This window comes from Manis pentadactyla, chromosome 16 (assembly GCF_030020395.1).
Source record: "Manis pentadactyla isolate mManPen7 chromosome 16, mManPen7.hap1, whole genome shotgun sequence".
NCBI classification, from domain to species: domain Eukaryota; kingdom Metazoa; phylum Chordata; class Mammalia; order Pholidota; family Manidae; genus Manis; species Manis pentadactyla.
In genome coordinates, this window is record NC_080034.1 from 30,826,040 (window position 1) to 30,841,864 (window position 15,825).

The 15,825-nt window shown below is 52.8% G+C and overlaps 2 protein-coding genes across 3 annotated transcripts in view; one reads left to right on the top strand and one right to left on the bottom strand.

Annotated features, from left to right (window-relative positions):
- The window catches only part of LOC118933426 (antigen peptide transporter 1-like), a 28,384-nt gene extending 13,230 nt beyond the window's left edge, over nt 1-15,154 (bottom strand). The window contains 2 exon segments of the mRNA XM_057494002.1: nt 14,426-14,611; nt 14,732-15,154. Coding sequence (XP_057349985.1) covers nt 14,426-14,444 — 19 coding nt within the window. The 5' untranslated portion in view covers nt 14,445-14,611; nt 14,732-15,154.
- C16H6orf132 (chromosome 16 C6orf132 homolog) overlaps nt 14,557-15,825 on the top strand; it is a 32,802-nt gene continuing 31,533 nt past the window's right edge. For both annotated transcript variants that reach the window (XM_036927571.2, XM_057493991.1), the window contains exon 1: nt 14,557-14,766. In XM_036927571.2, the coding sequence (XP_036783466.2) occupies nt 14,622-14,766 (145 nt within the window). In that variant the 5' untranslated portion in view covers nt 14,557-14,621. The remainder of the gene's footprint in view (nt 14,767-15,825) is intronic.

The window sequence follows — 15,825 nt, forward strand, 5'->3', positions numbered from 1 at the left end:
TAACTGTGTTAAACAAGCCTTCTGGTGCTATCTTTGCCATGCACTTCCCAAGCGACAGGACAAGTTAGGACAAATTATTCCCCTTCTGTGAGCCTTCCTTTCCTTTTCTGTCAAATAAAGGTGTTGAGTGACTTCTAAGATAATTTACAGCTCTGACACTCGAGGCCATTTTGCTAGTAAGTGAACAGTTAAGAGGCATATTTAACAGAAATTCTAGTAGCTACACAGGAAGCTGTCTGCTTTTCTTTCGCGCTCACTGTTCCCATCAGGCCCCGTCCTCTCTCCTGCTGGGCCATCCCAGCTTTCTACCCAGTCTCCTGCCTCCCAGTCTCGTGCCTTTCCAGCCTGTACTTCACACTCACGCCAAATTAATCCTTCTGTATTAATGGCAGATCGAATGGCTGCCTCCTCATATTATCTTTTGCTCTCTCTACTGCCTAGAAAATAAAGCCCAAGATCCCTCACCTAGAAGGCAGACCTCTAAAGATGGGGCTCCCTGCTCTCTGTGCTCTGGCCTAACTACCTGCCTGTTATTTCCTGGTCACATCCTGTCCTTCAGGCTGCCCTCCTTTGCTCAGGCTGTTCGTCCAGCCTGGCGTGCCCGGCCTCCCATCCATCGGGGAGACCCTGTCTTCCCTTTTGGCCAGGAGCTCCTTAGGAGCAGTGCTCTCCACCCTTACCCTGGACATAACAGCCTCCAAAATCCAATTCCTTCTTTCACTCCAGAACAAGGCATTTAGTGGGTATTCACTAAATGTTGGTTCAACTGAACTGGACTCTTAAGGGGTAGTTCCCCTTCCAACCAGTCAGACCATTCTACTTTAGAACATCTCTCATTGTTACAAAGGGTGTCTCCTACCCAACAATGCCCGCTCTTCATAACCAGAACTCTTGGCTGATGGGCCTTGGAAGTCCACCACCCCTGGAGGGGTCCCCCATGGCCACATTTATCACATCGTCCTGTGACTGAATTGTCTTGTTCGCCTCTGATCCCACACCAGCAACCAGGTACCTTCATGGCTAGGACAGTCCAACCCAAAGGACAAGGTGCCTGTGTGTCAGGCTGGCTCTGTTCTGCTCCCGTTAAGCTACAACTGTTCCTGCTCCGCCCGGCCTCACAGCCCTCCAGGCCTCAGGGAACTGGGAGGGAACCCCTTGCTACAGAATTATTGGAAGCTGAGCCCCTGCCATCTTACAAAAGAAACAGCCAGTACTCAAGTCATAATGTACTCTTCTTTGCATTTAATTTACGAACTATTTGCCCAACTCAAACTGCCCAAGGCTTTTGTTCGGGGCAGTCTTTGCTCCCATAGTTCCCTACCAGGAATACATGTGCCCTCGGCTTTGCATTTTGAAATTCTTCCAACTCTTCCAAGCCAGCAGCTCTCTTGATACCTCCTCCAGGAAGCCTCTGATGCTAGAGCCCCTGCCCCCGTCTCACCCTTCTCTGTGCCTCCAGGCACTCAGATGTGGTCCTTTGCTGGACTGGGACTAGGGCAAGGCAAACACATACATTTTAAGGAAGTGCTAACTCTCAGAGTCCTGCCAGGGCACTGTGAGTGCTTCCTTACATTTTGCTGTCCTCATCCTGGTCCCAACTCATGGTTCTTTGGGGCTTCTGCTAATGGTCTAACAGCCTGCAAACTGCTCCCAGTGGTCAGAACCACATCCCACTCATTTCTGTGTCCTCGGGGCTTAACCTAGTGCTGACACACAACCAAACTAGAGAGAGGGGCGAACAGGTGTTTGGCAGACAAGAGTCTTCCCAGATTTCCAGGTTCAGCCCTGGGGCATAGGATTACAGGTTGAGGGGCAGGCACTGGAAATGGGCTGTGATGGTGGTAATCGAATGGTTTTCTTAGGAGCACAGCACCAAACTCTTTAAATGGATTATCTCTTCTAATCCTCACATTAACCCTTTAAGAAAGGTGTTATTATTAGCTCCATCTGTAGTTGATTCAGACCCGGAGCCTATACTCTTTGATGCATCTGGTGTCGACAGCACTGTGGGGATTGGGCCTGCCAATTCATTTGTGCCTTCATTCTGTCAACTTCCTGAGCTCCTGTCAGGAGTGCTGGGCAGCAGGAAAGTAGCCAGGGCTGCCCTCCACAGGCCCCAGGCTCACTGGACAGACAGGAAGCCAGATTTCCAGTTTGGCAGGAACACAGTAGGGAATCCTCAGTTTGAGTTCTGGGTTCTTCAGGGTGGCACAGTGGGAGATTTATTCTATGAATTACCATCTCTTAGCAGAGCTGAAGATGTGACATTAGTTGTTTCATTCATTCATTCATTCATTCTAAACTATTCCTCTTGCATGCCAGGCTCTGGGTGTTCAAGTAACAAAGATAGCGCAAATAGGAGCACCAATCTGAAGCCCCATAGAGCAGGGCTCGCGCCTTCAGCACCCCTGACATCATGTGCTCATACCTCTTTTTGTCCCGGGGCTGTCCTGTGCGTGGCAGGGTTAGCAACACCCTGGTCTCTGCCCACTCTATCCCCTCCCAGCTGGGAGAGCCAAAAATGCCCATAGGCCTGCCAGCGCTTCCTGCAGGCAGTGAGAATGAGCTGCGACTACTTCTGTCCTCGGTGTTGAGGCTGACAGCCTGACCTGCAGAACTTTCCTTTCCTGGGCCACAGAAGTGCTCGGTTTCTTCATAGTAAGTATGATTGTGAGGATATGAGGTTCAGGTCCTAGTGCCACTGCAGAAGGGCTCACCTGTGGCCGTGGAGATGAGGGAACCTCAGAGGCCCCACATCCCCCCTGCCCTTCAGTCTTGACCCCCTGGCCCCAGCGCTCCGGGCTTGGGTGGCTGATGTCAGGGGTAAGAGAGGCAGGTGCTTTCAGGATAGCTGGAGGGTCTGACCAGAGACCCCACAGAAGGAAAGGCGACACAGTTTGCTAAGAGGATTGAGCTTGTACCAAGTGCCAAGCATCTGCGCTCAGCTCGGCCAAAGCTCTTAAGAGTCATTTGGGACGTTACTCCTATTTTCCAAATGTGGAAACTGAGGCTCAGAGGCATCTAAGCATTATCCAAGTTGGTGAGGTGGCATGTCCTTGCCGAAGGCCCCTAGTGACTCGTTGGTGGGGGCACCAGGACAGGAACACCTCCCTCCCTCCCTGCCCCAGCCCAGGCCCAGGCTTGGGCCCTCTTGCCCTGGGTCGGCCTGTCGGCCATGCCCAGCTGCTGCTGCCCCACCACCCAGGGCCCCAGCCCCCCCAGGGATGAGGCTCTCTGAGAAACTGGGGCAGGGGGACAGTCCCTGGGAAGAGGAAGAAGAGGTGAGGGAGGAGGAAGAGAGAAAGAAGGAAGAGGAGACGTAGGGCAAGGAGGGGGGAGAGGAGGGAGGGAAGAAGGGGGAAGGGGCAGGGGAGGAAGAAGCCCGGGCAGCTCCAGCCTCGCCCTGCCCCTTCCAAGGCCTGCCAGCCTCCAGGGACCAACCTCAGAGGGCTGAGAACACCCACCCCTCCCCGGGCCCGCCCGGCCAGCTCTACAGGGAGGGTGGGGTCGGGCTGCATACTTCTCAGGTTAGCTCTGGGTTTCATTTTATCATCTTGTCACATCCTGAGATGTCCTTCCTGTCAAGTGCGCTCCATATGCGGTGGGGGGGAGCATGGCGGGGGGGCTAATGGTTGTTTGTGCTTGTGTGTGGATACATGTGTGACTTTAGAGAAGCGGTTCACAATGGGGACTTTTTTCCCACCAGGGGACATTTGGCAAAGCCTAGAGATATTTTTGGTTGTCCCAACTGGAGGTATCCAATGGGTGGAGGCCAGGATGCTGCTAAACATCCCAGAGTGCCCAGGGCAGCCCCACAACAAGGGCCAGTCAGCACCAGCGGTCCGTGATGCCGGGGTGGAGGGGCCTGGGCTGCTGGCTGAGGAAGACCCCACCTGCTCCCTGCAGCCCTCCCCGAAGCCTCCCATTCCGCAGGGAGCAGTGAAGCTTACAGAGCGGGTAGGGAGTCTCACGAGCCCCTCCCCTCCCTCCTGAATCTCACTACCCTCTTTTCACTTGGGTTTGGAGCTACAGCCAAGAGAAGGAACCTGAATGGAACCCTCTGTCCATGACCCCCCCCAACAGGCAGACCCCTCCGAGACCTGTTAGATATACAAGTGTATGTTTTTGTCTCTTATACCAGGATTTACAATGGGAAGAGGGTGACTCGAGAGTGGGGTTTTCTGAGTAGGACGGGTTTTCTGTGGTATTACTACAGGTCTTCTGGGAAGACACTCTGTCCTCTCAAATAATCCAGGCTGACTGGCACGTCCGCTAGCCTAGCTCATGCCTGACATTCCACCATTAGTACCTCACTCCTTGATGGGAGGCCTGTGTCCTGCTGCAAAGCAAATGGCACTGGGTGCGGCAGCTAGCAGAGGAATGAGCCTGCACTTTGGAGTTTGCAGCTCCAAGCTCAGGGCCTGCCTCTGCCCTTACAGGTCAGGCAACCTTGGGCAGGTCTTAAGCCCCTTTGAGCTTCAGTTGCCTCATCAGCAAAATGGAGATAATAAGGCTATCTACTCCTCCAGCTTGTGGGGGGAGTGTGATGAGACATGGGCACAACGCAAGTAGCAATTATCACCAGCCTCATCCAGCGGCTACACCTCAGTTTTGAATGTGCTCTTCTGCACCTTTGAGAGTGTGTTTGCCTGCAGAGGAGGGGAGAGGGGCTCAGAGGGCTGCAGATGGGGAGGCTGCTGGAGCATGGGGACCTGGAGTTCAAATGCCAGCTCCACCTCCCGGGCTAGGTGCCTGACCTTTTGATAATAATACTCTGTACTTCAGTTTCCCACATATGAAGTAGGAATAACAAGACAGTCTGTCTTGTAGGGTTCCCATGAGGATTCAGTGGGATAGCCTACATACAGGGCCTCAGCGTCACAAGAGCTCAGTAAACTTTAGCTGTCTTTATCTGTCACTGCCTAGAAGATGGGATGTGCAAAAGCATTTGCAGGAAGCATCTTAGGAAGTGAAGGGGCAGAGGAACCAGAGGAGTTGGATAGTGGCCCACTTCCTAGTCCCTTTTCCCAGGGGGATGACGGTGGCACTGCAGTTGGAGAGTAAGACAGGCCGTGGGACTGGCACCAGAGCCTTTTGTAAGAGGCCCTCAAGCTCCGGGCCACACAGATGGGTGGGGTTGGGGCCTTTCTCCTCCTTCCTGCCAATCAAACTTCGGTGGCACCGATGCAGCCCTATGATGTCGTCCCACCTGGGACATCCTTGACCAGGGCCTTCCTTGGTGGTGAGATACAACCAGGGGCTCCAGGGGCTCCCTGGGACACCTGCAAGGGACTCTGAGGAGGCCAAGGTGGGGAGAACTTACGTGGGCAGGGGCACTGTGGTGGTTCTTAGACAACACAATTCCTTCTGTCTCCCTAAGGAGACAAGGCGCAGGGCTAGAGGCTGAAGTGTCACTGACCTGCTCTATATATCATTCTTCCTGTGATCTCCCAGCACACATGAACTGTGGGTAGGGGGGTAAGTGGAGAGAGGAGGAAATCATCCTAGTTATTCAGGTACTTCCAGAAGTCCTAATGTTCCCCCAGACCCTCAACATGTCCTAAGAAATCGCTGGCAGGGAGGAAATGTATCCAGCCAGCTCTCCATTTCCCTCCCCTCCCCTCCCTTCCTTCCAAATTACAGAGATGATGGATGGAGGGACGGAAGCGTGCATGGACAGTCAGACAGACCCTTCCGATCTGAGCCCTGCTCACCTTTTAGCCTCATCTCCTGCTCTTTCCTCTCATTCTGTGCAGTGGCTAATTTCTTAGACATGCCCTGCTCTCTCTCCTCTGAGCCTTTGCATATGCTGTTCTCTTTCCTTCAAACAGTGGATTAGGAGATAAAGGGATGGATGGATAGGTGAATAGACAGGTGGCTGGGTGAGTGGCTGAATAGATGATAGTGAAAGAATAGGTGGTGGGTGGTATGCTATAGAGGATTGCAGGCCCAGGCATCAGACTCTTTGAACTTGAATCCTGGCTCTACCATTTTGCTAGTTGTGTGACCTTGAGCAAGTAATTATACTTCTGTTTGTTCATCTGTAAAATGGGTGGGCTAAAGAGCCCTATCTGATAGGGTTGGGCAAAGCAGTTAAGACAGTGCGTAGCAAGGAGCAAGCACTCAATAAATATTAGCTATTATCATGTGTGGGTGGGTAACTGGATTGATGGGTAGGTGGCTGAATGGGCTGTCCCCACCTTCAAAAACCAGACCCTCCCCCGCCTCTGTAGCATCCCAGTTCCCCAACACCAGACTCGGTAGATACCTTCCAGGGATGTTTCAGAAATCCCTCCTGTAGAAGAGACCTGGGCTTCTCTCTGGGGTGAGTGGTGGCGAGGAAAGGGGGGACCAGCAAGAGGGGGAGAGAGCAAGCTGGTGACTTCCTGCCCTCTGCCACACCGGCTTGGGCTGGCAAGCTTGTTTCCTCACTGGCACTGTGTCAGCACTGTTGTTTATGGGGCCACAGACAGGCTGGGAGATGGCGTGTTGATGACTTGTGCAGCTCTACTCAGATCTCACACCCTGATGGTAATGACCCCTAATTTCCAAGGAGGCTTGGAGGGGCCAGGAGGGGGCGCTGTCAGGGATGAGGGCAGGGAGGAGCCAGCAGTCAGGGCTTGCCTTGCCAGCCTCTTATCCGGGGGTCATCAAGGTTCTGGGGCGATGATACCTTGCTTGGGAGAGGGAGGGCAGGTGGGAACATGGCATTCAGGATAGAGTGGCCAGCATCTCTGACTCTGGGAAGAGTGGCCTGGCTCCCAGCCCAGGGCCTGGGGAGCTGTCAGGAGGAGCCCAGGAGGTGGTAGAGGCCCGGGGCAGCAGGGCACCATGACTTAGCACACATTACACCTTGTCTCAGCCGAAGGGGATGAGGTGCAGGGCTGTTGTCAGGTCAGGTGGCCTGAAATGTGCCCTATCCCCTCTCTGGGCCTGAGCACAGTGAAGATGTTGGGTCCCTCCATCTTGGATATTTGAAGGAGGGGGAATCAAGTCATAACCTAAGGACTTCAGGCAGGAATCCTCCTGAGTGACCACAGGACTGGGCACTGCCAAGAGTGTCCTCAGCCCAGGTTGTGCCACCCTCACTGGGGGAGCTTTAAGAGGGGATAGTGGCTGGGGAGACCTCCTTTAGGGAGGCCTGGCCAGTCAAGCCATATCTGTCTTACTTCATTTGTAAATCACAGAACGGTTAAGATCAGGGCCTCTGAACCCCTTCTTGTTGGGTTCACATCCCAGCTCTGCTACTTCTCAGCTGCAGCATTTCCCTTCTCAGTGCCTCAGTTTGCAATCTGCAAAGCGAGTATAGAAACACAATCTACCCAGAAGGCTGGTTGTGAGGACTAGGTGAGCTGAAAGCACTGCCTCCTGCCTGGAGGACTTCTAGACTACAGGTGACACTGACGCAGCCCTGCCTCCTGGAAGCCCCCCTTTCTCTGACTTCTCTGCCACTCCACACATGACCTCATTTCATTCATTATCAAAGTTCCCAGGAGGTAGACTGTGATCTGTATCTGCACTGTGTTCCACGGGTGTTTGGGAAGGATGAGGAGAGCTGGTGAGACTCAGGAAGATTCAGCAAGCCCCCTGGCACTTTGCCACACACACAGCCTCTGCCCCTCCTGCCCTCTCTGCTGCTGAGGTGCAAGCAGATGGTTTCAAGTGTCCTGCCACTGCCTGGCTCTAAGCAGGCCTGCTTACTTGGACATTCTCTCTATCCCTCCTTACCTGCTGTGTGATTTGGATAGATTACTTGACCTCTCTGATCCTTACTTCCTTTTCCTTTGTTGGCCCTCAAGTACAAATAGTTGAGTTATTTATACACCTCACCTCATGATGCATTATCATCACTGGCCTGTGAAGTCTCCTCTCTTGCTGTATTACCACCCCCCACCCCCGTCCCTGCCTTTATCTCTAGTCTCCAACCACGTTCCCCACCCACCCTAGCTGGAGCCAAACATTCTAATGTGCTTAATGACCATCTTCTTGTTCATAGGTGTTCTTGCAAAATACATATAAATATATACATGTAGTTGTTTTGTGTGCAGGTGGCTTTCATTTACATAATGGCACTGTGTTTAGAGCTGTTTCTGTTGATTGCTCTGATCACTTCTGACTCTTTTTAAGATCCCTGTTGCCATACCAGTGTCTAGTTTCTTGCGTCCTGTGGCTGTGTAGTCCAGGGACTGTGCCCACCACATTTTATGTCTCCCCAGGGCCCCCAGGAGTCTTCAACTCCTCATCCCCACGGATGACAGGGCCATGACATCACATTTGTGTGTGCCCTAAGGAACTGGGTGAAGGTTTCTTTGGGGTGTATTCCTGAGAACAGAACCGATTGGCCATAGATTATGAGAAAACATCATTTGAAGTCTTTCTTCTTCATTCATAAAATGGGTGTAGTACTCCCTCCCTTGCAGGGCTGACTTGACAGTAGTGGGTTAATGCGTGCAATCCACTCGGGCCCGCCGGTCATGAAAGAGATACTCACTGAATGGTAGATGTGGCTGGTGTTCCTTCCAGCTCTCAGGGAGAGGGAGAGATTAGCCAGACCCAGGAGGACTCACACAGAAATGCACCCAGGGCTAGAAGTCCAGTTCTAGGGCTGGTCTCTGCACATGAGTTGTGGGGGGGGGGGGCAGTGCAGTTCCTAGAAGAGACAGACTCATCTTGAATGTCAGAACTTCCTGCTGCCCAAGCACTGGGCCCAGTGCCGAGGAGATGGCTGTGCCCGGGAAATGCTTGATGCCACCCGTTTATCATCCCTTTCCTTAGCCAGAAGTAGCCTTCTCACACAGGAAGTGCCAGACAGCTTCATTTAATGTTCTGCTTCCGCTCTGCCAGCCAACAAGCTTTTTAACCAGGTGTGAAACCACACCTGAGCATTGGGTCCCACCATCCCATCCTAGTGGTGGAGAGACTGAGGCTCAGTTAGGCGCCGAACTCTCACAGGAGGTGCGTGGTGGAAGTGGCATTAGAACCAACATCCAGGTGCCCCCCTCCAGTGCCTTTTAAAAAAAAGTAAATGCATTCCATGTTAAATTATGTTCTTTGTTATTTGTAAAGTTTTAACTTAAATGATCTACCAACAAACACAGCACATTACTAAAAAGTAAAAAATTGCACATGTAGTCCTGCCATTCCAACTGAACCTTCTCAAGGGTCCTGTTTCCTTCCAACCCCTGGCCATTCATGAATACACTTTACTTACAGCTGTGATCTACATGGAATCTTGTAGATTCATACTTAATCCTCTTTTTTTATACATGCACACAGTTTCAGATTGTGGGATATGTTTTGCAAGGGGCTATTTTTGCCTGGCCTTCAAGGAGACCTTGTGGACCCTGCCCCACCCTGCTTCCTGGGTCCCCGGGGAATTTCCCCTCTTGAGGTTCTTTGTTGAATTGGCACAGCCCTCTCGCAGCCTCTCAGGACCTCTGTTCTGCCTTTGCTGGTCTCTGTTAGCTTCTCCATGCCCAAAATCAGGGTAGGGAATGGGCGGGAGCACGCAGGCACTAAGTATCTACTGTGAGTCAGACTCTCTGGGTACCTTAACCCACTATCTTCTTGCATCTCGTAACAGCCTTACATTAATAGCCCCCGTTTCACAGATGAACAAACTGAGACTCAGAGAGGTGATAACTCAGCCATGGTCACACCCTTGCTAAGCAGCAGAGTCAGGATTCAAACCTATTCTCCAGCAAGCATCCTTCCCACTGTGTCATGGTCCCATCAACACAGCCCATGGTTACAAAGGGGAACGGGTGTCCCCAGCACCAGAACACACTGCTGCCCACACTCTCAGACAACGGCAGTGACTTTCTCTGAACCCCCTCCCAGGGTGGAGGAGTCCACATCAGCCGGACTTTCTCTCAGCCTGCGCACATCTCCTGACACCTGCCCAGTCCAGAGGACTGCTGAGGGAGCGAGCACCAGAGCCCATCCTCCCCTGCAGGCCGGAGGAAAGTTTCAGGGGCTGGTCTGGCATCAGTTGTCTGCAGCCTGGAGTGAGAGGCTGGAAAGAGGAGCTGCAGTTCAGTAGCATGTGGGTTGGGATGATGGGAGCTCTGACTTTTACCCTAAAGAGATGGCTGAGGAGACCTAGGGTGGGGACAAAGGTGACTCTCAGGACTTCTCAGCCTGCCCTTCTCCCAGCCAGGAGCACTTGGCTTTGCAGGAGGAAGGGCCATGCACTTCACAAAGGCCTGGCTGCATCACTGCGGTGACTACAACGTCTATCCTACCCCACGTGTAAAGTCTGCTCTCAGAAGTTGCTAATTGCCAAGCCGAGACTTAATTAAAGGATGGGGCTTTGGCTGTTTTAAGGGGAGCCTGTTGTCTGGCTTTCTTTTACTGGGGGAGCAGGTGTGAAGTGTTGCTATTAGGTGGAGTGGGGTATGGGGTGCTGAGCTGGACAGAGAATCAGGCCCTGGCCTTGCCCCAGGGGTCTCAGCCTCAAAGGGTAACAGGGTGAAACTGGTGGGGAGGTGGTTGGGGGGTGCTGCTCCCCGCCAAGCCCAAGCCTTCCTGAGACTCCTCTGGCCCACCCAAACATGAATGGAATAGGGGTGAAATGGGTGGTGTGAGGGCAGAGAGAGCCCTGATATCCAGATTCTGCAGCTCAAGCCCTTCTGGTGTCAGAAATCACCCTCATTTCCCCATTTCCTCTGTCTCCAAACAAAATGAACCCACAAAGCAAAGGGAACCAGAAAGGGAGAGAAGTTGATGAACACGTACGGAGTGCCCCCTGTGTTCCTTCCCGGCCCTGTGCTGGTGCTTCACATGCAGTATCTACTGAATCACCCCAGAGATGGGTGCTGTCACTGCTCCCATGCTACAGACAGGAAAATGGCTCAGTGTTGGAGTTCTTGTTTTTTTTTACTTCCCCCATGCAAGCTGTTTACCAAGCCCTTCCTCTCTCCCTAGAAATGTTCCACAAATTAACAACTTTGCCCTTTTTGTTTCTACCACCAGCATGGAACTCCTGCCCCCCACTCCCTCCTGCTTGTATCAATTGACCAACTTGTATCAATTAAGCCATCCATTAAGTGGCTTCTCACGTCCATCCCAAAGCCTACATTTCTCCTCATCATCCTCACCCAGCTGCTAGATGAACATCCTTAAGACCCCGCTGTCACCCTTGCCTGCTCAGTCACCAGGGCCTGATCCTGGTGACCACTGCCTCTAGGCCACAGCTTCTCAAACCTAGACATGTTCCTGAATCAACTAGGGATCCTGTTAAACACAGAGCCTCTGCCAGGTGCCTGGATCCATCAGCCCACTGAATCTCATAACCACCTTAAATTAATAGCCTGTTTTACAGATGAACAAACAGGTTCACAGAGGTTGCCCAACGTCGGGGATGGGGCCAGAGATTCTACATTGCTAAGTAAGATCCAGGTGATGCACATGCTGCTGGTTTATGCACCATGCTTCTAGACTAAACTCTCCTGCCTAGTTATTTTTTCTTTAATTTTTAAATAGCAAGTATTAAAGTAAAAATTTTTAAATAGCAAGTGAAAACTCCCTTCCATTCCTATCCCCTCATTTGCTCAGTTCCCCCCACCTCCACCACTAGTAACCACTTTTATTAGTTTCTGACGTATCTTTGCAAAGTTTCTGTGCCAGTACAAGCAAATAAGATCATACATATTTTGCCCCAAATGGTAGCATACTACATACAACATTTTGTCAACAGTGTATCACTTTATCTTAGAGATAAGGACACAGTCAGCTGACTCATTAATTTTTAGAGTTGTATTATTAGTCCATTGTGTGAATGTGCCATAATTTATTTAACCAGTCATCTCTAGGTGGACAATTTGGGAGGTTTCTGATCTTACCAGCTGGTCTTTTTAAGGCTGTCATACCTTGGCCAACCTTGCTGTGACCTCCCACCCCACCCCCCAATTCCCAGATCCACCACCCTGAGTCTCTGCAGGGGCCTTTGCACCTTCTGACGACCTTTTGAGACTCTCCAGCCCACCCTGAAAGCATCTCCTCTGGATTGCTGTCCCACTGCTAGTCTCCTCTTCATTTACCTCCCTAGTCTTCCCCTCTCCATATGTCTCCCTGTCTCCCCAAAGACACTAAAGCAACCTGAACTCGGGACCATGTCTGATTTATCTGGATCCTTCACAGCCCAGAGCTGGGTACACAGCCGTTCTCGAGAACACTAGTCATATAGTGGAAGCTGCGTATGAATGAAGCGGCTCAATGGTGGTTCTGCTGGGGCTGGTTCAGGGTGTAAGAGCCTGGGAGCTACCTAAGGTGGGAGGGACTTCATGCAGCAGAGGTCTCCAAGAGAGAAGCCCCTATCTTGTGACTGAGTGTCTAGAGCTCTTGGGTGGGTTGTGATGAGGTCTAGGGCACGATGTGGCATCAGAGCTTCTCTTGTGTCCTTCCTGTGGGGACAATGGGAGAAATCATGTGTTGATACGAGGGGGGAGGGCTAGATGGCACGGGTATGTGCACATGCCCTAGAACAGGTTCCTCCCCTTCTCTGTTAACATCCTTGTCATCCTTCATGGGCCAGCTCAAATTGCAATTCTTCTAAGTAGATTTCCTGGACTTCTCCAGCCCACAACGACCACCCCTCCTCTGAATTCCTTCTGTGAGTATTAATGACTGCAATGGCTGTTCTGAACTTTGTCATCAGGGCCCACCACCTGAATCATTGTAAACCTTAGCTCCCTGATGAGAGCCGAAGATCCTCTGTGGTAGAAATAAGACTTCTATAATTCTCCTGTATCCCCAGGTACTCCAAACCCTCAGCACAGCACTGGGCAACTGAGAGAGCTTTCACGAATACTCCTTGAACAACCAAGAATCGGTTCCAGGAGTGCCATGGTGGTGAGTGGGGTGGGGCAGGGTTGACCACAGGTGTGACTCCAACCAAAATCATTTGGGGAACACAGTGTTTTTAAAGATGGTCCAGTCTACCCCCCTCACCCTCACACCACCTGTTCCTCAGTCCCTCCCCTCCTGGTGGGAAAAAATGATCTCACAGCCACAAGCCCTGGAGGCCCCACTCTTTCTGTCTCTTAACTCTGGAGCAAGTAAAGAGGACTTTGCTGAAATATCACTGTTATGAAAGACAAAAGCAAGGGACTGTGCTAAATTAAGAGATTAAAGGGACATGAAAAACAAATGCAATGTGTGCATCTTGACTAAGGATTGGGGAAAAAAACCTAAAATGATATTTTAGGGGATGATTGGGAAATTTTTAATATGGATTATATTTTAGAGAGTAATAGTGTCTCTATGTTAAGTTTCTTGAGTGTGATAACTTTGTATTATGGTCATTTCGAAGAACATCCTATTCTCAGGCAATGAATACAGAAGCATTGGTAGGGGTAGAGATGTGCCATGATACAGACAACTTTCAACCTTCAGCAAAATAAAAATGTATTAAAAAAAACACGTGTGTGTGTGTGAAGAGAGGTTGAGCGTGTAGATGTGGCAATGTGTTAATAATTGAATCCAGGGAAAAGGATGTGTGAATGTGCATAATTTATTTAACCAGTCATCTTTAAGTGGACAATTTGGGAGGTTTCTGACCTTACCACCTGGCCTTTTTAAGGGGATGTGCCCCAACTATCTGTGACCCCATCGCCACCAGTACCCCCAGCATTCCACTCCTGCTGCCCAGAAAGCATCAAAATCTCACCCCTCGGCCTGCTTCCACTCGCCTCCCCACCCCTCCAGCACCTTTCATAGTCTCCCAGGTCCTCATCTGGCCCCGCCTTCCCAGGCCCAGCTAGGGCGGCGGTTCACAGCTGGTCTCCCTGGACAGTGAACTGAATGAACCCTTAAGTGGACTCGACCATAAGTCTTTAAAAATTACATTCACTTAATTTCAGAGAAAATAATAATCTGATGTACAAAAAATGCCAAGATTTAGTCATCCTACCTTCCCTCGGGAGCTCTGTCAAGGAGGAGGCTTTCCACCCTTGTCATCAGAAAGGATACTAGTTTTTTGCTTTTCCTCCTTTTCTTTCTCATGGGCATTTCCATATATCCACTGGCGGCCCACAGCCCCCACTCCTGAGGGCCCAAAGAACCCTTCCGCGTGTTAGCTTTGACCATTCAAGTCCCCGGTGTTGGGCGCAGGAGTGGTTTCCAAAGGTCCCGTATTGACCTGCTCCTGACCTGAACCTCCGCAGAGGCAGGGGACTTGCCCGCCTCCTCCCGCCCGGGGAGAGGAGATTGCAGGAGGAGGGCCAGGAGCCTACCTGGGGGAGGGGCGGCTCGTCTCCGCGGCTGGGCGTGGGCTGGGCGAGGTCCCCAGCCCACCGGGGCCGTGCCGACAATGGCCTGTTGTAGAAGGAGGCAGGCAGGAATGCGGCCGGGGGAGTTGGGCGGCGGGGCGGCAGCCGCGGTGGCGGCCGCGGGGCGGGGCCGCGCCCCAGCCGCAGCCTCTTACCTGCCCAGGTAGCTCGCATTTCCAGGCGAGCGGCGGCGCCCGCAGCACCTGTCGCCCGGTGCGCGGGCGCGGAGGACGGCGGGGGACATGGCCTGGTAGAGGCCCCTGGGGAGCCGGTGCGGGGTTCAGTCGTCCGGGGCAGGGCAGGGCGAGGGCGGACAGGTCCTTCCCCGGCGCCCGCGCGGCCTGCGGCAGCATGAGAAAGAACCAGACGGTGCAGGGCACTTTCAGCAAACTCTTCGGCAGGAAGCATGCCAACCCCCCCGGCACCTCCCTCTACGCCACCAATCCCCCCTGGATTTTCACCCACGAGGCCCCGGCGGAGGGGCGCAGGGACTTCGGTGAGTGCGCCCGCGGGGAGGGCGCTGGGCTGCCGCGGGCTGCACCTCCGCCCCGAGGGCTGCGGGCGGCGCTGCCTCCTCCGGGCTCCGAGAGTTCCGCGGGCCGGGAGGGCGGGGACGCGGCCGGGCGCGGAGGGGAAGGGACACGTTGGAACCTGCGAACTGGCTGGGTCGGGATAGGAGGGCGGCGCCGCACCGGGGCGTCTGCGGGAAAGCGCCGTGGGGGCAGAGAAGTGCGGGGACCTTTGCCGCCCCGCTTCTGATCCTAGTCCTTCTTCTGAGGCGTTTGTTTTCCCTCCTGGGTGGAAGTTGTGTTTGGTTATGGCATCGAATAATTTGCCAGAAAGGCTTCCTGGGGGTTGCAGTGTCCCCCCTTCCCTGGCAGTACGGTTGAATCAGAAGTGTTCTCCTAAAGTGAGGAGTACGGGATGGTCCCTTCAGCCGTCACCCTTTCAGTTCTTCGGTTCCCCCAGTCTCCAGCCCCGGCCTCTCCTGGCCCAGGATCATAGGCAAAGAGCAAGCAGGGGCTGCTCTGCGGATGCCCACACACCGGGCTGTGCTAGGAAAGGCCCAGGCAATATTAACAGGGGCCGCTGGTAGCAGGATACCAGCCTGCGCAAGACACAGTCACTTGTTGGGGTCACAGGTTTCTGCCAGGTCAGCCTCAGGCTTAGGCTGTCTAAGGGCTCAGACAGAGGAGCTGGAGATGGGTAATGGAAGTCCAGGAAGCCCCTCCTGACTGCACGTTGTGGTAACCTCTGCAGGCATCAGAAAACACCATGCCTGCCCAGCCCTGGAGCTCTGGCTGTGGGTCACCTTATTACTGCAGCTTTGCACAGTTTGTACCCTCTGTAACTGACGGAAACAGGAATTCACTTGTTATGTGTGATCCAAGGCTCTGGGTCTAAGGAGGGTCACCCACCCCTGCTTTGGCAAACCTGCCTTGCCACCCCATTACCTTCACCAATCTTTATGGCCACGTTGCCAGGACCCATAGAGGTTGTGATTGTCTCAGCCCTTGCTGTTGGATTCAGTTCAATGCCCAGGTTGTCACAATTG